Genomic DNA, 23,007 nt, shown 5'->3' with positions numbered 1-23,007 from the left:
AACTTTCCCGCAAAAAATTACAGGCCCAGATGACGTCATTGGTGAATTGTTCCAAACATTAAAGGAAAGCTGAAATAAATTCTCTACAGATTCTTTCATGAAATATAAGAGGAGGAAGTCCAAACTCATTCTGTAAAGTAAATATTCTGATATCAAAACTTGACAAAGATAATGAAAGAAAAAAAACTTAATAATATCCCATGTGAAAATACATTTAAAAGTCCTAAACGAGATTATAGGAAATCACATCCTGCACTATATAAAAATATTAATTTATCATGCCCAAGTAGATCTAATTCCAGGAATGTAGGAGTGGTTACACATTGGACATATGCGAGGTCAGCCAATCGAAATAACGAACTGCTCCCAAGAAGAAGGATGGGCTTTCTACTCCCATAAAAAGTTAGAGTCTCAGAAACCCACAGAGGGCAGTTCTACCCTGTCCAATAGTGTCGCTAGGAATCAGCATCAACTTGATAGCTGTGAAGTGTTGGTGTAACATTCAAAATTTAATCCTTGTAATTTACCACATGAATATACTGAAGGGGAGAAAGAAAGATGATCTCAGTAGGTGCAGAGAAAAGCATTTGACAAAATCCAGTATTCATATCTCATAAAAATTCTAAGAAAACTAGAAATAGAAGGGAACTTTATAAATTGATAAAGGGCACTATGAAAAATCAGTTGTGTAAAACTGTTTTCCCTTTAAGATCAGAAACAAGATAGGGATGATGACTCCTATTACTTCTAGTTAACATTATAACACCCGATCATTTTAAGTCAGTAAAAGAAATAATCCAGATTGAAAGGTTAGAACAAACATTTCACCAAGAAAATTTGTGGATAACAAATAAGTAATGAATGAATACTTAACACTGTTGGAAAAATATAAGCATTTGTTTAAATGGCTCAGATTAAAAGGACCTCCACACCAAATGCGGGTATAGAGGCCAAAATATAAGGGAAATAGAACTTTCAAGCACTACTGGTAGAAAGGGCAGAAAGGCAGTGTTTCTTATTGTGAAAAATAACTTGATAAGAAAACTTCCCACTCAGTAAACTAGGAATGGGTGATAAACTTGAAAAACTTTATTCCATAGTACTAAAGCCAATATTTTACACAATGGTTACAAATAGCCAGTTAGAAAATATATTGAAGACAAAACTCTTTGTATGTACAGTAGCAAATATTTTTATACTTAGAAATAAACTAAAAATTATGTAAAGAAATGTATAAAAGAATTGGCTCAAAACAGGATCCTTTTGTAGAAAGTTGCTATCATGGACTTTGTCATAATTAAGAACTTGTCTGCTCTTCTGAAGACTGGTAAGAGATTGAAAATGTAAGCCACAAATTTGAAGGAGAGTAGTTGCAGAGCACAAATATCTGTTGGCAGTATGTCCTAAATTGATCTTTAGGTCCAATACACTCTATTAAACCTCAGCTGCCTTTTTTGTAGAAATTATAAATTTCATCTCAAAATTTATTTTTCTAATTTAAGAGACCATGACTAGGCAAAAACAATCTTGAACAAAATCAGAAACCTCACATTTCCCAATTTTAAAACTTATTATACAAAGCAACTGCACTACGAAGGCGTTGTTACTAGCATAGAGCTTATCATAGATCATTAGGATGGATTTTAGAGTTCAGAAATAAACCCATTTATAGTCATTTAATTTTAACAAGAATGCTGACAACTCAGAGGAATTTCCAATAACTGACACAGGGACAATTGAACACCCATCTGCAAAAAAAAACAAAACTGAAGAAGGATCATGCACTCACACTTTGTACCAAAATTAACTTCCAGTGAATCTAAATATAAGAACTAAAACTATAAAACATTCTTAGAAGAAAGCATATGAGTAAATCTTTGTGACCTTAGATTAGGTAATATGTGTTAGATAAAGGCCTAAAAGCATAAAGGATAAAAGAAAAAACAAACTGGATTTCATCAAAGTCAGACACTTCAGTGCATCAAAAGACACTCTCAAGGAAGAACTAAGGCAGCCTGTCCAGTGGGAAATATTCATAAATCCTATCTCTAGAATATATAAAGAACACTTAGAACTCAACAGTAAAAGGACAACTGACTTTTTAAATGGGCAAAATATTTTAATAATTTTTTCTAAAGATATACAAATGACTAAAAATGCATAAAAGATAATTAGCATCATTAGTCACTAAGGAAATACAGACCAGTATCACAAAGAGAAACAATGATATACACTTCAGTATTGTTAGCTGCCATGGAATGAATCCCTGATTCATAATAACTCTATTCCGGGTCTTGTGTCATTCCTATGGTCAGTGGTTTATGGCAATCACTAGATTGAATAAAATTGGTAAGACTTAATAATAGCAAGTGTTGTTGAGGATGTAGAGAAATTAGAACTCATCTACCCCCTAGCATTGCTGAAGAGATTGTAAAATGTTGCAGCCACTTTTGAAAATAGTTTGGAAGTTACTCAAACTATTAAGCATAGAGTTGGCTCATGATCCACCAGTCCCATTCCTCGGTACATACGCAAGGGAAGTGAAAACATAAATCCACAAAAATTCATACATATTTGCTCAAAGCATAAATTCATAATTGCAAGAAAGTTGTAACAACCCTAGGGCCCATCAACTTATTAATAAACAAAATGGTATATATTCATATGATGGAATATTACTTGGTAATGAAAAATAATGAAATATTGATATATACTTGGATAGATTGAAAATACATTAAGATAAAAAATTCATTCATATTGTCTGTTTCTATTTATATGAAGTGTCCAGACTAGGCAAATATGTAGAGACAGAAAATAAGATTGGTAGTTGCCAGTGGCTGGTCTAAGTGATATGTGGAGAGTGACTGCTAATGGCTATGGAATGTCTTTTGGGGGCTAATAAAAATGTGAAATTATATAATGGTGACAGTTTGTACACTTAAAAAATATGCCAGTGCTCACTGAATGGCACACCTTAAAAGGATAAATTTTATGGCATGTGTATTAAACATACCAGATGATCGAGTCATTCCACATCTTGGGATTTATCGAAGAGGAAAAGAAAGCATATTTCTCTTGGAGATTTATATGCATGAATATTCATATCAACGTTATTTTTCATAGCAAAAAAACTGGAAAGAAACCAAATATCAATCAACATGGTATATACTATTCAGCAATAAAAAGGAATGAGTTTTTATAAATATTCAACAGCATGGATGAATATCCAAATAATTATGCTGAGTGAAAAAGTCTCCAAACATGAGCACTTATTGTAGATTCTATATTAGGACTAGAGAATGCAAACCAATGAAGAGTGACAAAGTAGATTAGTCGTTGTCCATGGACAAAGGTCTGGAAAGGATGTCAAAAGGGTATGAAAAAACTTGGGAGTGATGTCCATATTCATTATCTTTACTATAGTGATGGTTTAATAGTGTATACAGTATCATGGGTATATATGTATGTCAAAATTTAAGTATAAAGTTTATCATATGTCTGTTATAACTTAAAGATGTTAAACATGATTTATAAATTATCCTCAAAATAAGAAAAAATCAACCACGCAATTGTATGTTTGGTAGATAGGTAGACTAGTGTACTGAAATGCTCTTTAGACACTTGCTCATTTGAAAGGATGTAGTGATTCTGAAATGAAAAAGTTAGAAATGCATGCAGGGATATAAGATTAGAAAAAAAGATAAGCTGAGAAACCATCTAAGAAACAATCATTTGGGATACTGTTGTCCTTTTAAAAAATCTCTTTACTGATAAGAGTCCCACCCCCCTCCCCTTCCTGTTGCCATCCAGAGTTTCATTTGCATGAAGCCCTTCCTAAGTTTAATATCAGAGGATAGTTCATGGTGGTTTCCCTGGTCTAACTATAACCAACTTAAGGCCAGAATGTTCAGGTTCCATCTCTTTAACATCCTTACTGAAAATGTGGTTTACTCCCAATCTACCTAATCTTTGTGGCTGTTCTCCTCAGTCCTATACTCCTCCAAGCAATGAATTCAAGATCAGCATGAAATTGGAAGCACAGGACCCTAGAAACACTACATCCACCTGTATTGCCACAGTAGTTGGACTAACGGGTGCCCGACTGCGCCTACGCCTTGATGGAAGTGACAACAAAAATGACTTCTGGCGACTAGTTGACTCAGCTGAAATCCAACCTATTGGGAACTGTGAGAAGAATGGGGGTATGCTGCAGCCCCCTCTGGGTGAGTAACTGGACACAGGCTCTCCCTAGTTAAGTAGTTAGCATCCCAAAACTGTAGATGCTATTATGGGAGAGCAAAGCACCCTCTACCTATCCCTTGTTTTACATATAATCCCAAAAAAAGGCCCACCTGAACTGTCTTAATGAAATGAACTATAAAAACCTAGCCATCTCCATTTTTTTCATTAGCTTATGACATCGAAGCTCTATAGAAATGCTTCCCTTTCCTGACAAGAAACCACCTCCTTTGTCTTTGCCAGTTATCATTTCCCCACAGAGAAAAAATGGCATGAGACCTTGCCATTTAACCCACCACAAAACAAAACAAATCTAATCAAATCAATAAAGTTCACCCTAAATCCTACAATAATGACAAGGAGTAAGAGAAAAATTTCAGTAGAAAGGAAGGGTTGTTAAAAATGTCCCTTACCTCTTTTCTCCCCAATTCTCACGAGGCTATGGTCTTATTTTACTTAAACTAAGAACTCCAATAGATATTTTTCCTCAACACAGACTTTCTTCTGCTCTGCTTCATTATGTCTATCAATCATCACTACAGTGAGCCCCAATAGGGACTAGAGGAAAATCATTTACTGTGTTTGGGCTGTGTTCCCCTCAGGAAACTGCTGGATTAATTGAGAGGTAGAGGATATATATCATTTGAAAAAACCTTTTCCCGAGTTGATTGCTTAACAATTATCCCTATTAAAAATCATTATATTGCAAAATTCCAAACATAACATAAAAATAGAGAATAGAACAGTAAATATAAATGTGTTTATCACCCTTGATAATTATAGTCACCCTGGTTTATCTGTGCCTCAACCCTCCTCCACACTCTTAAAGCCCCTCCTTCTAGGTGCTCAAGCATGGAATCATTATATTAATTACCTTTGTATGCCTCTCAAAGAAGAGGGAAAAATTTAAACAACAGAAACTTCATTAGTATATGGAAATATAATAATACCTTAATATAAAAAATGTCAAATCATATTTTTTTCTGATCATCTGGCTCTTTTATGGTTTCTTTAAATCAGTTTCCAAGTAAGATCTACATATTGAAGTTGTTTGATATGTCCCTTAAGTCCCTTATAATCTATTGGTTCTTCTTTCCTTTCAGTTTCTGTTATTGTCATTTATTTTTGGAAAATTCTGTTATTTGTCTAAAATTTCTTTTAGTTTGCTGATGATATTTCTATAGAGGGTCAGCAAAAAAGAAGAAGACCCTCCACAAGAAAGATTGACACAAGATAGACTGACACAATGGCTGCAACAGTGGACTCAGACATAACAATTGTGAGGATGGCACAGGACCCAGCAGTGTTTCATTCTGTTGTATACATTGTTGCTACATTGTTGCTATGAGTCTCAACTGACTCAATGGCACCTAATAACAACATGTTATGTAACAACATTCTAGAGCTTTAAGTTAATTATGCTTATAAGATGGGAAGTTTAAATTTTGTCATTCCTTGTACCTAAAATAAAGAGAATATGTCTGTTAAAATAAACTCGCATTAACTGTTTGCTTATCTTTTAGTTCATATAGAGGAAGCAGCTTAGATGCTTGTTTCCTTACTCTACTTACCACTTTTCAAATTAAAAGCTGATTTACTAGCACCCTCCAAAGTATTGAAAGGGGGTTTTGCAGTTGTTTTATCATAAATGCAAGGATTCATGCATATTTGATGTTCTATTCCATTGTACTAATATTCTTTATTAATGCATAAATTGTCCTATTTGGGACAAGTAGGTAGTAGGGATCTCTTCAAGTTGCTTCTTATTTCTCTTTTTAAAACATTAGTATTGCTTAATTGCTTTCTTGGATTTGGGGCATTTCAAAATAGTCCAGGCTCATTCATATTGTGCTTTTTTCCTCCACCCCCAGATATGGAACCAGCATTACTTCTAGGTTTCAGGCAGCTTTTAGGGGAAATGGAACTTAAAGACATGATTTAAGTACTCAAGTTCTCAGTGTTAATAAATTGGTTATTCTTTTTAGATCTTTCTGGTATACAGACGTAGAAAGTACTTTTAAAATTAAGATAAGAGCATCATTAGCTCATATTAATACTTCACTAAAATTCAACATAACAATGTATATATTTATTTCTTTTTTTGTACATATTTATTTCATCTTTAAGTTTCTGACCTCTGTATCTCTTTTGTACAAAGCTGAAGTCACGTCAGAAAGAGATAATCCCATCCAGAGTTAGGAAATACTGAGAACAGAGCTGAAATCTTCTGGATTAATGCCTTGGCTACTGGAGAATCAGAGGTTTGGAACTTTAAGGGAGCAGAAAAGTATTGGAAAGATAGCCACTTTGGGGAGAGAGAGAGGCATAATGTCAATGAAAAAGAAGGAAGCAAGGATTATACAAACACAAGAAAATAATAAAATCAAAACATGCCAGCATTTCCCATCCCATCCCAAACAAGCTCATCTATTAAAAAAATTGTATCAGCAAAAATACTCTTGACTCAAGACCCCTGGAAAACAGAATCATGTTTTTACTGGCTCAGGAACATATAAGACATTTGAAAAGTTGCGGAAACAGCAGTCAATAATTGCATTTTTTTTAAAATCTATGTGAAAGAAAACAAAATAAGAATAAATACATTTCAGCTACTGAAAATTCACTGCTAAAACAATGACTATGCAGAGAAAGCTTACACAACAGCCAACTTAAATGAAACAAGTATTGGCAGTTATGAAAAATATGTCTCAAATTATAAATTTAAAAAGTCAGATTAGAAATGCATAATGGGAAAGAAAATATGAGCCCAAACTCACTGCTTTTGAGTTGAGTTTGACTCATAGCAACACTATAGGACAGAGTAGAATCAGCCCTGTGAGTTAATGATCAGTAAATCTTTACAGGAGTAGAGCATTATCTTTCTCCCTTGGAGGAACATCATTTCAAACTGCTGACCTTGTAGTTAGCAACCCACTAAGCCACCAGGGTTCCTTAGATATGAAAGAACAGTTTCTTATACTCTAGGACAAACTTCATAGAAAGACAAAATAGCATCTCAGCTGGAAGTTCAATTTCAAGATGCTCAAAGATACAGTACATTTAAGAAAATATAATAAGGAACCTTGAGGGGAGGAATAAAACATCCAGGAGAATAAAAATAAATACTAGAAAAGATAAAAAAGAGAAATGATCTTTTAGACCATACTTGATGAAGAGCCAACTTAGAATCATTATAGTGCCTGAAGAAGATAAAATAAGGAAACAGGGGAAGGGAAGAGGTGTTAACCAATCCAGGGACAAGGGAACAACAAGTGATTCAAAACCAGTGACGGGGAGTGGGTGGGAGGACTGGTAGAGAGTGATCAAGGGCAATGTAACTGAGAGAAATTATTGAAACCCAAATGAAGGTGAAGCATGGTAGTGGGACAAGAGGAAAGCAAAAGGAAATCGAGGAAAGAAGTAGGAGGCAAAGGGCATACATTGAGGCCTAAATACAGGCATGTACCTATGTAAATATATTTATATATGATGATGGGGGAAATAGATATATGTGCATATATTTATAGGCTTAGTAGTAGGGTAGCTGATGGACATTGGACCTCCACTCACGCACTCCCTCAATACAAGAACACTTTGCTTGGCTAAACAGACATCCATGATACCCACCTTCCCGCTGAAGACATGTGTGCTTAAGTAAATGTGGAGAAAGTTGATGGTGCCTGGCTCTCAAAAGATATAGTGCCTGGGGTCTTAAAGGCTTGAAGGTAAACAAGCAGCCATCTAGCTGAGAAGCAACAAAGCCCACAGGGAAGAAGCACACCAACCTGTGTGATCACGAGGTGTTGAAGGGATCAGGTAAGAGACACCAAAGAACAAAAATCATCATTGTGTGCTCACCTTTCCCATACAAACACTGAAGACAAATGAGTGCATAAATAAGTGTGGTGAAGAAGACTGATGGTGCCTGACTATCGAGAGATATAGCGTCTGGAGTCTTAAAGGCATGAAGGTAAACAAGCGGCCATATAGCCCAGAAGCAGCAAAGCCCACATGGAAGAAGCACACCAGCCTGTGTGATCATGAGGGGTCGAAGGGACCAGGTATCAAGCACCAAAGAACAAAATATCATATCATGAATGGGGGTGGGGAATGCAGGGTGGGGACCCAATGCCCATCTGTAGAAAACTGGACATCCCTTGCAGAGGGGTAGTGGGGAGGAGATGAGTCATTTAGGGTGCAGTGTAGCATCAATGAAATACACAACTTTCCTCTAGTTCTTAAATGCTTCCTCCCCACACCCACTAACATGATTTCTACCTTACAAACTTGGTTAGACCAGAGAATGTACAGTGGTGCAGATAGGAACTGGAAATACAGAGAATCCAGGACAGATGAACCCCTCAGGAGCAGTGGTGAGAGTGGTGATACTTGGAGGGTTGAGGGACAGTGGTGTAGGAAGGGAGAACCGATAACAAGGATCTACATATAACCTCATCTCTGGAGGTTGGTCAACAGAAAAGTGGGTGAAGAGAGATGCTGGGCAGTGTAAGATATGACAAAATAATAATGACTTGTAAATTATCAAGGGTTCATGAGGGAGTGGGGAGCAGGGAAGGAGGGAAAAAAATGAAAAATGAGCTGATTCCAAGGGCCCAAGTGGAAAGCATATTTTGAGAATGATGAGGGGAACAAATGTACAAGTGTGCTTTACACAATTGACGTATGTATGGATTGTGATAAGAGTTGTATGAGCCCTCAATAAAATAATATTAGGTAAATACTATCAAGTATAAAAAATAAACAATATTTAAAATGTTATACAAGAAAACAACAAAAATTAAATATGACCTACCCAAGCAACTTAATGGAAGCGTGGATCTCATTCCTCCTCATTTTCATGAGGACTTGAAGGACTGCTGATGAAGATCACGGCTTGTAGTCTTCCATATGGATTACAAGTCAATATAAAGAAAACAAAAATATAACTGGACCAGTAAGTAACATCATGGTAAATAAAGAGAAAATTGATTTTGTCTTGCTTGGGTCCTCAATCAATGCTCATGGAAGCAGCAGTCAAAAGATTAAATGATGCATTTGCATTGGGCAAATCTGTTACACAAGACCTCTTGAAAGTGTTGAAAAGTAAGGCAGTTACTTTGAGGACTTAGGTGCACCTGACCTCAACAATAGCACTTTCTATTGCCACATATGCATGTGAAAGTTGAATACTGAATGAAGAAGACTGAAAAAGAATCAATGCATTTGAATTATGGTTCTGGCAAAAATGTAGAAAATACTATGGACTGCCAAAAGAATAAATCTGTTTAGAAGAAGTACAGCAAATCCCATTCCTCTTGCAACATCTCTACGTAGGACCAAAGGCTATAATTTAAAGCTGATAAACCAAACACTAAAAGCACAACTATGAAAAAGTCCCCAAATGGCATAAATGGTTAAACATTGGACTGTCAGCTTAAAATGTTAGTGGTTTGAATTCACCCGGAAACTCTTCCTAAAACAAACCTGGTGATCTGCTTCTTGAAAACCCTTTGGAGCAGTTCTACTCTGCACACATGATAGTATTGACTGATGGCAGATAACAATGACAAGTAAGGAAAGCGGGAATCATGGCTATTGTAAAATGTATTCGTTAAGAAATAACCAGTTAGTCTAAAGGCAACCAACCAACCAATCAATCACATAAAGACAAATATTATATGGAACTACTGTTAGGAAAAAAATCAAGAAATAGTGTTTTCATACTGTATACTTCTATGGCAACTGGAGGTGGGGTTAGGAAGGGATAGAGAGGGAGGCAGAAGCAAAGTAAAAATGCATAAATAAACCCATTAAAAATAAATAAATAAAAATGTTAAGGATTTTTTTTTATCCATGAATTTTCTAAATACTCAGAACAAAAAGATCAGGAAACATACAATTTGTACCAACTACAGAAGACATAGTAATAAAATATAATGTAACAGGATTGAGAGAAAATATTTCATTTATATTAACAAATGTAAGTGGTTTTAAAGTAACATTTTCAAATGGGTTCAGAGAGTAAAATCCAACTCTGTGCTATATATATATGAGAACACCTAAATCAAAATGAATCAGAAAAACTGAAAATAAAGAATGATTAAGGGTAGACCAGGCAAGCAATATAAAAGCAGAACTTGCAATTCTGTTATTAGACAAGGTAAAATCAAGGGCAATATCCACTAAACAAGATAATAAAGGCTACTGTAAAATACTTAATGTCACACACTTCACAATGAAGTAGTTATAAATATTTCAGAACCAAATTATAAATCTTTTTCCTTCATAAAATAGAAATTCTGGTAGTTGCAAAGAGACACAGGCAAATACATTAGTAATAGATTTAAAACATCTCCCTCAAGACAAGACAGGTCAAGAACATGAAAACTAAATCTACTGAAGGCATATTCTGGCAAATGCCCTTCCACTTTGAAATTTAAAAATATTTAAACAACTCTGTTGAAGTGGGAATTATAAAGCAAGATTGCAGAATTTTATAAAATACAGCAAACATCACATATCAGAATTTGAGATACAAAGCAGTTACTTGGGAGGAAATTTCTAGCTTTCAATACATAGCAAGAACAAAAAAAGTTATAAAATTTTAGGTTTTAAATTCTTAATTCAAAAAGCTAGAAGTCACAAAAAAGGTCCAAAGGAAAAAAGGAAAAAAATAGATATAATTTGACAGAAATATAGATGAGATTAAAGATGCTTATCTTTTTGGTAGAGGTAGAGAATCAATAAATAGACAAACCGCTTATTAGCTAATTAAAAAAACAATATATATCTTCAACAAATTTTTACTTGCGTGTAATATATTGTCCTATAATTTGCATCCTGTTGAGTCACTTTTTTATGGGATGGGTACAATTATGGGTCTCTTTCAGTCTGTTGGCAAGATAGCTGTCTTTTAAATTTCTTGGCATAGGTGAGTGAGGGCTTCCAGTATTCATCAGTTTGCAGAAATATCTCAATTGATGTTCATCAATTCCCGGAAGCTTGTTTTTGGTTAATGTGTAGCTTGGACTTTTCCCTTCAGTACTATTAGTCATTAATCTTATGCCACACCTTGAAATGGCTGACTGTTGACTCGTTCTTTTTGGTACTGTGACTCTGAGGGTCATTGAAAAGGAGGGAGACCCTCAAGGGGCCAACTGTGGAACAGACCATCTATGGCTCATATGTAAATTCAGGTGAAGCTGAAGCAAATTAAAACAAGTCTTTTGGAGCCAAAATACAGCTTTGAGTGTATCCCATCTGAATTTCCAGAACATCTTAAAAATAGATTTGACATATTGAACACTAATGACCGAAGACCTGATGAGCTGTGAGAGGATATCAAGAACATCTTTCATGAAGAAAGCAAAAGATCATTAAAAACACAGGAAAGTAAAGATCAGAGTTATTGTCAGAAGAGACTTTGAAGCTTGTGTTTAATTGTAGAACAGCTAAGGCAAATGGAAGAAATGAGGAAGTCAAAGAACTGATCAGAAAAATTTAAAGGGCAGCTTGAAAAGACAAAGTAAAATATAATGAAATGTGCAAAGACGTGGAAGTAGAAAACCAAAAAGGAAGAACACACTTAGTGTATCATTAACCGAAAGAGCTGAAGAAAAATTAAAGCCTTGAGTTGTAATATTGAAAGGTTCCATGGACCAAAAAAAAATATGCAGAAAGCATTAAAAGATGAGGGTAGTGCACAAAGTCTCTGTACCAAAAGAGCTAGTCAACATTCAGTTATTTCAGTAGGTAGTATATGAGCAATAAGAAGTGGTGCTAAAAGAAGAAGTTCAAGCTGTACCGAAAGAATTAGCCAAAAACAAAGCTCCAGAAATTGATGAAATACCAATTGAAATGATTCAACAAACTGATGAGTACTGGAAGATCAAGGATTGCAGCCATCCATATGGATTATAACTCAGTGTAAAGAAAACCAGAATCCTCACCACTGGACCAGTAGATAATATCATGGTAATCAGAGAAAAGATTGAAGTTGCCAAGGAATTTTTGTCTTGCTTGGATCGGCAGTCAATGCTTATGGAAGCAGCCGTAAAGAAATCATATGACTTATTGCATTGGGTAAATCTGCACAAGACCTCTTTTAAAGTGTTGAAAAGCAAGGTTGTTACTTCAAGGATTAATGTGCACCTGATCTAATCCATGACATTTTCATTTGCCACATATGCACTGGATAAGAGAAGACCAAAGCAAAATCTATGAATTTGAAGAAAGGTGTTAGAAAATAATATTGAAAGTACCACCAACAGGTCTGTCTTAGAAGTGCAGCCTGCATGCTCCATAGTACTTTGGACAGCCCTGGAACAAGGTATCTTGCTTGATAAACTGAAGGGGCAGCACATATAGGAAAGCCCTTGATGAGATGGGGTGGCATAGTGGCTGCAGCATTGGGCTCAAACATAGCAACAATTGTGTGAATGTCACAGAACTGGGAGGTGTTTCGTTCTGCTGTACTTAGGGTGCCTATGACCCGGAGGCAACGACACCTAACAACAATAACTACATAACTTTCTGTATAAATTGTAACAATGCGAAGAAAAAATTCCACAACTGGACCAATAGACAACATCATAAGAAACAGGAATGATTGATGTTGTCAAGGACTTCATTTTACTTTGTTCCACAGTCTACAACCTTGGAAACAGTAGTCAAGAAGTGAGATGACATATTTCTTTGGGTAAATCAGCTGCAAAAGATAGTTTAAAGTGCTAAAAAGCAAAAATGTCACTTTAAGTTTAAGGTGAACATGAATGTTGATGTTTTATTTTTAGTTGTCTCATATACTATATGGAAGCTAACAAGGAATAAGAAAGACTGGAAAAAGAATTGATGCCTTTGAGTTATGGTGATGGAGAGCAATACTTAATATACCATAGACAGCTTGGAGAATGAACATATTTGTCTTAGAAGAAGTACAAGCAGAATACTCTTAGATTCTTGGATGGTGAGATTTTTGTCTCATATGCTTTGGTTCTTTGGCTCTGTTACTAGAAGGTACCAGCCCCTAGAGAAGGACATCATGCTTGGGCTTATAGAGGGTCAGCAAAATAGAATACCCTAAATGAAATGGATTGGTGCCGTGGCTACGAGGATGGGCTCAAACATAGAAACATTTGTGAGAATGGCAGAGTGTTTCACCCTGTGGAACATAGCATTTATTTGTGTTGGGACCAACTTGAGGACACCTGACAGCAACTGCTTTGAATGTGTTTATATAGCAGATGAGTACATTAGACAGAAATATGCGAGGAGAGAGAGTGAGGATGAACTATAAAATATAAATGTGTGTGTGTATTCCTTGGAGAAATGATTGATTCCTAGTCTTCACAGAAGAGAAATTATAAGGTGACTCTGGGACATTTTATTATGCCAGAAACCTAAGAAGTATAAAAAATTATGGGGACATTTAAAAAAGGAATTAACAATTTTCTTGGAAATGGGATGAAAAGATAATGGAATTTTCCCCAAAATGATTTAAAGGCCTCCCTTATAAAAATATTTAGTTTGAGGGGGCTCTGCCAGCCTAAAATTAGAATAATTTGAGTATCAACAAGACCACTAAAAAGAACAAGGAAGATAACATTCATAGGTTCATACAAAAACAAAACACTGCCATGGAGTTGTTTCTGACCCAGCAATTCTATAATGCAGAGTAGAATGCTTTCCTAGGGTTTCCAACATTGAAGAACCTTATAGGAGCAAACAGCCTCACAGGGCTTCATTTTTTTTTCTTGAATTCTTTCATGTTGATATATGCTGAGCTTGTCCTATTTGGATTTCTAATTCTATCTTTGCACATTGGATTATAATCGGTCTTTTGAACTGCTCCTTGAAATTTTCTGTTTTGTTTATTTTACATCATTACTTCTTCGATATGCTTTCGCTAGTCTATATTTAAGAGCTAGCTTCAGAGTCCCTTCTGACCTCTACATTGATCTTTTCTTTCTTTCCTGTCTTTTAAATGACCTTTTGCTTTTTTCACGTGTAACAATCTTGATGCTATTCCACAGCTCCTCGGGTCTTCTGTCTTTAATGGTCAATTGCCAAATGTGTTCTTGGTTTGTTCTAGAAATTCAGATGGGATCTACTTGGCTTTCATGAATTTTCTGCAGATTCAACATGAACTTATATATTAGCATTGATTGTCTGTTTCACAATTGGCCTCTGGCCTCATTTTGGATGCAAATTCGGAGCCTCTCACTGTTTATTCCCACGGATACAGTCCGTTTGATTCCTGTGTGCTTCACCTGGCAAGGTCCATGTGTATGTCACTGTTTATGTTGAAAAACAGTGTTTGTGATGAAGTTGTGTCTTCCCACAGATTTAGTCAGTTTGATCCTTTGAGTCTAGGAAAATTCTATCATGCTGTCTCTACCATAATTTCTATCACCAAAGCCAAAATTTCCAACTATTGATCCTTCCACTTTGGTTCCAACTTTTGTGTTTCAATCACCAATATTATTAATGAATCTTGATTGTGTTTGATTAATTTTATGCTGAAGAAGTTAGTAGAATTCTTCAATTTATTCATTACTAGCTTCAATGGTTGGTATGCAATTTTGAATAATAGTATTGTCCTATCACAGATAGCATTGTACTTCAAGATAGATCTTGAAATTATCTTTTTGATGATGAATGGGACCCCATTCCTCTTGAATTATTCTTTCATAGTAAGCCACATATATGATTATCTACTTCAAAATCACTAATGCCAATCAATTTCAGCTCACTAATGCCTAAAATGTTGATCTTTATGTATTCCATTTCATTTTTGAGGATTTCCAATTTTTGTAGATTAACACTTTGTTCATTCCATGTTCTTGTTATAGATGTTTGAAGCTGTTTCTTCACATTTTGATTGTGCCTGATCAGCAAATGACAATCCCAAGTGCCCTACTCCATCGTGTTATGGTGGACTCTGCTTTGAGAAGGTGGCTCTTTCTCAGTCTTATTTTGAGTATCTTCCAATCTGAGGGGCTCATCTTCCAGGACTGTAGCTAACAAAGTTTTGCTGCAATTTATAAAATTCTCAGTGCCTAATTCTCTGAAGTGGACATTCTATCCCTTCTTCATAGTCTATTCTTAGTCTGTAAGCTCTGGCGAAACCTGTTCTCCTTGGATTACCCTGCTGGGATTTCAAACACCAATGATATAACTTCCAGCGTCATAGCAAAATGTAAGGCACTGTAGTACAGCAAACTAATAGACCAGTGGTGTTTCTATTTAAACACACACACATAGATGATCGGGATTCAAAAGTTCATGAACTAAAAATAATGAAATTCTCCATGGGCTTTTGGAAACCCTCTCATAGCTGTACATATACTTATATAGACATTTGAGATGGCTTCAAAAGTTCGTGGAAAATGAAATTAAGAGATAATGGGCTTTTACTACCAGCTTTTTGAGACTCGTTCATAGATAAGAGATTGAGATAGAGATGATACACACACATACATACACAATAGTTATTACATACCGTATATACTCAAATATAAGCTGACCTGAGTATAAGCTGAGGCACCTAATCATTACCTGGGAAACCAGAAAAACTGATTGACTCGAGTGTAAGCCTAGGGTGGGAAATGCAGGATGTGAATTAACACAGAGACCAGAGGGAAGAGACGGAGCGCAGCCACAGACACATCCTTACCAGTTCAGCTGCTGGCGTAAGTGAATCACTATGGGTGCTTCTGAGAATTGGAGCCATCCACGTCATAGGTCGGCTCTGATTGGTTAGATGTGAGTAAACAAACATTCAAAGCCCTGCAGTGTCAGGGGGGCTTTGAATGAACAGCGGAGGAACGGCAATCACCGGCGAGATGTTTGTTACACCTCGCTGGGGTACCACTGACCCGTGTATAAGCCAAACTCCAGTTTTTATACACGAGTATATACGGTATATGCATGAGTATTTCATGTACTCTGGCCATCTCTAGATCTTTCACCAAAGTTACTGAATCAGAGTCTCAAGGATTCTGCATGGTAAAATGACTCCCCCAAGACTAATGAAATTGATCTATTTGGAAAGCATAAGTTTATTTTCGGTATGTTCACATAAGATATTACTCCCTTGGGGACTTCTCCAAGCAAAAATTGATAATGAGGTAAAATGATTCTCAAATTATTTCAAAGCTGCCCACCTTTTCCTTACAGCCCCCTCTTATTACTAAGCTGTTCTGACTCACGGTTATGACCATTTCTTTTTTTTATTCCTTTCTTTTTACTGTCTCTATATATTCGAAGTTGTAAATTTTAAAGAAGCAGAAAGCCCCATTTTTCTCCCAACATGTTACATAGCACATATTGTATATTACAAAGTCAAGCCTGTATCTTTATTATCTTTTTAAAAAATCAACTTTTCAATGATTAATGTTAAAGTGTACACTCACAATTTCTAATTAAGCTCAAATTAAACAGGGGTCTGGACTAATAGTTCTATGGCTTCCTGTTAGACCCTTCTAGGAATTTCTTAAAAGTCTCACTGCCATCCCCTGGATATGGGCAAAGACACACCTGATTAGTGGTGGTCCTCTTATATCAGTCAGGGGCAGAGCAGACTGGCAGCCCTTTGTTCATCCTAGCTTGATGCCTAGATCATGGCCAGAGCTGTTTCATGCCTAGGGCACATTAAATTGTGAAAGAAAGAAAAAAAAAGTCTCACTGCCTAGGCCTTATGTCAGATTAGCTCAATCAGAACTTCAAGGTATGGAACTGATGTATTCTTCAATGATTCTCAGGGGATTTCATTGTCCAAGTTTGAGAAACGCTGGCCTAGAGCAGATACTTGGCTTCTAATGAGACCTCTAGTGAACTGTGTTTGGAACCCAGTGTGAGCTGGCTGTTTAACAAAATGAACCACATCTCTGCTTTAAATGTAATATATTGGCTTGAAAGGGCCCCTTTGTATGTTTCTGTCACTAAGCAATCTCATTTGCTAAGTAGCCTTCATGCAACTCTAATCCCACTACCATTAAGTCAATCCTGACTCTGTCTTTCTATTTGTTTTTTATTAAGTGATTTTATTGGGGGCTCATACAACTCTTATCACAATCCACACATACATCCACTGTGTCAAGCACTCCTATACATTTGTTTCCCTCATCATTCTCAAGACATTTGCTTTCTACTTGAGCCCCTGGTATCCACTCATTTTTTCCCTCCCTTCCCACTCCCCTTCCCCCATGAACCCTTGATAATTTATAAATTATTACTTTACTTTGTCATATCTTACACCATCTGACGTCCCCTTTCACCCATTTCTCTGCTGTCCATCCCCCAGGGAGGATGTAATCTGTTCCCCACTTCTCCCTCATCTTCCCTCCACCCTCCCAGTATTGCCATTCTCACCACTGGTCCTAAGGGCTTCATTTGTCCTGGATTTCCTGTGTTTCCAGTTCCTATCCGTACCAGTGTACATCCTCCGGTCCAGATGGATTTTTAAGGTAGAATTGGGTTCATGATAGTGGGGGGGAGGGGGGAGGAAGCATTTAAGAACTAGAGGAAAGTTGTATGTTTCATCATTGCTGCACTGCACCCTGACTGGCCCGTCTCCTCCCCACGACCCCTCTGTAAAAGGATGTCCAGTTGCCTACAGATGGGCTTTCGGTCCCCACTCTGCACTTGCCCTCAGTCACAATAATAAGATTTTTTGGTTTTTGATGCCTGACACCTGATCCCTTCAACGCCTCATGATCACACTGGCTGATGTGCTTCTTCCATGTGGGTTTTGTTGTTTCTCATCTAGATGGCTGCCTGTTTATTTTCAAGCCTTTAAGACCCCAGATGCTATATCTTTTGATAACTGGGCACCATCAGCTTTCTTCACATTTGCTTATGCACCCACTCTGTCTTCAGCAATCATGTCCGGAAGGTGAGCATCTCAGACTGCCGAGTTATTAGAACAAAGTGTTCTTGTGTTGAGGGAGTACTTGAATAGGGGCCCACTGTCCATCTGTTTCCTCAATCTTAAATGAGTAACCAACTACATTACCAGTGCTCCTTTGTCAATGTAAAGGGGGATTATAAATGATACATGTCTCACTTCTTGTCACAAAGTTTTGAATACTATTATAAAATGTGGTGGGGAAAGAAAAATGAAAGTTTATAGAAAAGTGAATTTTTGACTTTAGGTGGTTTAAATGTTTCTTTTATAATTAAAAAAATATTCACTGAACTCTTCTTTGAAGTAAAGCTCTTGACATTGATTGGTGCAAGAACTATCTACATCTATTTATATCTATGGATTGCCTATTTTAAGATTAGTCATAAAATCCACCCCAGTTAAATTAGCCTGAATTAACTTTGGTTTGGTTACATGTATGGGCTATGGCATAGCTGGATAATGGTAATGAGAGTCTGCCAGAACTGAAAGAACTGCAAGTCCTTCCCAGATACTATCAAGGTGGATATTCAATACCTCCTCAAGGAAGAACATTTTTTTTTAACACCTGTTTTCCAGTTCTACAAATACTTTTTGTTTTCTTGTCCTGGGGTTAAATGTGGATAGTTCACTTAAACTAAAAAACAAATTAAAAATCAAACTTATTGACGGAATAAATGTTTACTTATAGCGAAACCCTGTGAGTTTCTGAGACTGTTTATCAGAGTAGAAAGCACATTCTTTCTCCCATGGATCAAACTGGTTTCAAACTGCTAACCATGGGGATTGCAGCCCAGTACATAACCACTACATTATTCCTCAGTAAACGGGAGGTTTGGAAAACTAATGTAGTTCAGTAACTCACCTGGCAAGTAGGAGTACAAAAACACAGAAATAGAAATGAGTTGCCCTAGGTTGTTCATAAGTTAGTGACATATTACTCTATATTTATTTATGCGTAAAGCTCTTGTAGTAGAGTCAAGTGAGCTAGGGTTCCACAGAATAATCTTGTCATCCATAGATTCTAAGAACTTCCCAAACCTTGGAATTATTATGTGAGGAGGCTTCAAAAAGTTTGTTAAAAAATCTATTTTAATATTGTTTTCACAAGAACTTTTTGAAAGCCTTCATATTTCCTTAGAACAATGGCAGTGTTAGTGAATATTGTTCTGTTACCTGCCCCAAGAGGACATCAATTATGAAATTACAGACCTGATCTATACAAGGGGCCTTCAAAAAGTTCATGGAAATTTTTCATTATCTTTCAGTTTCATTTTTCCATGAATTTTTGTAAGACCCTCATATTGGAAAAAATCTAATGGCACAGTTATTAATGCACTCTGTTGCCTATCTAATAGTCGTGGTTGGAATTCACCAGCTGCTCCATGAGGGAAAGATGTTGCAGTTGCTTCTGTAAAGATTTATAGCCTTGGAAACCCTATGGGGAAGTTCCACTCTGTCCTATAGAGTCCCTTTAATCAGCGATAAATTTGGTTTGGGGTTGAATCTACCTTTAAATTCAGAGCTTCATCGAGTAACTGTTGGTTTTAACATCTGGACCCTAGACAATTCAGTGCGAACATCTGCAAACTCTTTAGAACTAGATATTTACAGGCTTTCAAAAAGAAATTTTGGGGTGAAAAAACTGGAAAAAAAACATTAAAAGAAATATTGGATAAATTAGGAGATTTAGAGATAGTTGAACATAATAACTTATTGGGGAAAAATGTATCTCTTCACTGACTATTATGACCTTGGATAAGATACATCCCTGAGTGTGATTTCTTTGTCTGTAAATTACAGGTAATAATAGTGCTGTTACCATGGAATAAATTAAAGTTGAGTGAAAAATTGCATTTAAAATGTTAAGTACATGGTAAACATTCAATACATATTGTGATTAGATGCCATCAAGTGGTTACATCTCATTGAACTACCCTATGCATAACATTAAAAAACACTACCTATCTGGCACCATCCTCAACAATTGTTATGTTGAACCCATTTGCAACTACTGCATCAATCTATCTTGTCAAGGGTCTTCCTCTTTTTGCTGCTCTTTTCCAGGAATTGGTCTCTCTGACAATGTGTCCAAAGTACTAGAGAAAGTCTTGCCATCCTTGCTTCTAAAGAGTTTTCTGGCTATACTTATTCCAAGAGAGATTTGTGTGTTCTTTTGGCAGTTCATGGTACTTTCAGTATTCTTCTCCAGCTCCATAATTCAAGTGCATCAATTCTTCAGTCCTTCTTATTCAATGTTGAACATTCATGTGCATATGATGTAATTGAAAACACCATGGCTTGGGTCAGGTTCACCTTAGTCCTTAAAGTAATCTACTTACATTTAAACACTTTCAGGAGGTCTTGTGCAGTAGATTTACTGAATGCAGTGCATCATTGACCTCTTGACTGCTGCTTCCAAGAGCACTGGATATGGGTTCATTTCCTATTTTGGTTCCTTTTATTTTCCACTTTCTTAAGGTTATCCTGTTAGTTATTTTCTTCCAATATTTAAAATAGTCTGTTATCTCTTGCATACCACTTGTCTTTCGCTTCATTAGGATGTTTTGTATCTACAGTTATTCCATTGATTTTCTTTGCATTTATCTTCAATGTCAATTGATATCTCTATATCAATATTGTCTTATAATTTTGTTTTATTTTGAATGCTGTTGTTAAGTATCTTGACTTCAGGATGTTGTTGTTTTGATCTCAGTTTTATCTGCTGCTATTATTGATTCTCTGTCCAAAGTGTTCCCCTTATTATGAAAATGCCAGTCTTGTTTTTATAAATTCCTGTAATTTCCCTTGCCTGAAGCTCTCCTTATTTATCCCTCATATTTGAGGGATAATTTTGCTGGTTATGAAATTCTTAGTTGGCAGTATTTTTGTTTCAGTCTTTTATATATGTCATTCCACTGTCTTAATGGATTCTGCTGCAAAGTCTGTGCTTATTCTTACTGGTTTTCCTTTGTAGGTGACTTCCCCCCCACCACCACCACCCAGCCACTCTCAAAGATACTCTCAATAGGATAGATTATTATCTCATAAAAAAAACCAAGGATTTATCTGAGGTTGGATGTGTCTAAAGACAGAGTTCTAAAGACTACCATATCATGTCTTTCCCTGTCTTCCTCAACTTTTGCTTTATTCATACTTTTTGTCTTCCTGTTACAGTGTCAAATGTGTAAATGTTCTTCTAGTCATTATCTGAGAGGAGGAGAGACACTTTCTTCCAATATCCATACTGTATCTGGAGATAATTAGCCCAATTTGGAGTACATACGTACACACAAAGACAGACATACACACCCCTTAGTGTAGGGGAATCTGATGCTCTTAGATGGTGTGCTTAAAATTTTCACCCTGTGACCAGAAAAGTCAAGCCATGTGATTGGCATCCACACTGAATCATTTGGAATTTGCGTGAGGATTCATTTTCAAAAGGAAAAAGAGCTAACCAAGTAAAGTAAATGATCACAATTATAAATTGATAGGAGTATCTACATTGGTATCACCATTGTTGCTGTGGATGCCCTATCTCAAGAAATCTCTGAACTTGGGAGGCTGGATTTACTTTAGCCAGCTTTGAGACTAAAAGTTAAGTCATCTGGGATGTTAGCTCTCTTGAATTCCTCTTTAATTTGACTTGCTTATAGGGGCGTTTATTTGGTGATTAAGAGTGGGACCGTATGAGTCAGATTGCCTGGATTTCAATTTTGTCTTTACCATTTTCTCACTGTAAAATTGTAGGCAAGGTGGCTCCCAATTCCTTTTTTACTTTTTAAAGGCAAGATCTACTAAGGAACAAATTTCTGTGCCTCTTTCCTCATATATTATAGGAAGATAATAATGTCTAATAAACACATAAGGTTGTCTTGAGAATCATTATTAATGTAAAATTATTGACCCAGTATCAAGAACTAATTTCAAATACTATTGCTGCTGTTGTTTCCACTTCTGCAGTTTTGGTGTCCCCTATTTCATCAGGAATGGGAGAGCATAGGCTGATTAGGAGACTATTGAAAACCACTAGAATTTGGTTCTTGAATGGAGAGTTGAAGTCAAATTGAAGGAAACACTGCACTCTAATAGAAAGATGTAACTACTGGTTTATTGTTACATGCTGTTGAGTTGGTTCCAATGCACAGTGACCCTGTGTACAACCCAGTGAAACACTGCCTGATCCTGTGCCATCCTTACAATCTTTCCTGTATTTGAACTCATTGTTGCTGTCATTTTTTGAGAATCTTCCTCGTTTTCACATATTCTCTAACAAGCATGACCTCTTTCTACAGGGATGAATCCTTCCTGATAATGTGTCCAAAACACGTGAAATGAAGGATACACTATTTCCAAGTCAAGTTTGTTCTTTTCTTCTGGCAGTCCATGCTACATTTAATACTCTTCCCTAACATCATATTCAAAATTAATTTTCCAATCTTCCTTGTTCCTTATTCACCTTTCACATGCAAATGAGGAAATGAAAAATACCATGGCCTGAGGTAGGCATAACTTAGTCTTCAAAGTGACCTCATTGCTTTTAGAATACTTTAAGGGGAATTTTTTTAAAAAATCATTTTATTGGAGGCTCATACACCTCATCACAATCCATACATACATCAGTTGTGTAAAGCACATTTGTACATTCGTTGCCCTCATTATTCTCAACATTTGCTCTCCACTTAAGCCCCTGGTGTCAGCTGATCATTTCTCCCCTCCCCCCTGCTCTACCTGCTCCCCACTCCCTCATGAACCCTTGATAATTTATAAATTATTATTTTGTCATATCTTACACTGTCTGACATCTCTAAGGGGAACTTTTACAGTAGATTTGCTTATATTATTATAATCCACTAAATGGT

At 36.3% G+C, this 23,007-nt stretch overlaps 1 protein-coding gene and 1 non-coding gene across 2 annotated transcripts in view; both read left to right on the top strand.

Moving 5' to 3' along the window:
• Positions 1–23,007, top strand: part of SCMH1 (Scm polycomb group protein homolog 1) — a 197,443-nt gene that overhangs the window by 78,377 nt on the left and 96,059 nt on the right. The window contains 1 exon segment of the mRNA XM_075554608.1: positions 3,989–4,223. Within this exon segment, the coding sequence (XP_075410723.1) occupies positions 3,989–4,223 (235 nt within the window).
• Positions 16,750–16,893, top strand: LOC142437864 (small nucleolar RNA SNORA48). The gene has a single exon (XR_012782371.1). It is a non-coding gene; the product is annotated as a small nucleolar RNA SNORA48 (small nucleolar RNA).

Source organism: Tenrec ecaudatus, chromosome 1 (assembly GCF_050624435.1).
Source record: "Tenrec ecaudatus isolate mTenEca1 chromosome 1, mTenEca1.hap1, whole genome shotgun sequence".
Classification (NCBI taxonomy): domain Eukaryota; kingdom Metazoa; phylum Chordata; class Mammalia; order Afrosoricida; family Tenrecidae; genus Tenrec; species Tenrec ecaudatus.
This window is presented reverse-complemented; position numbering and strand designations above follow the sequence as displayed.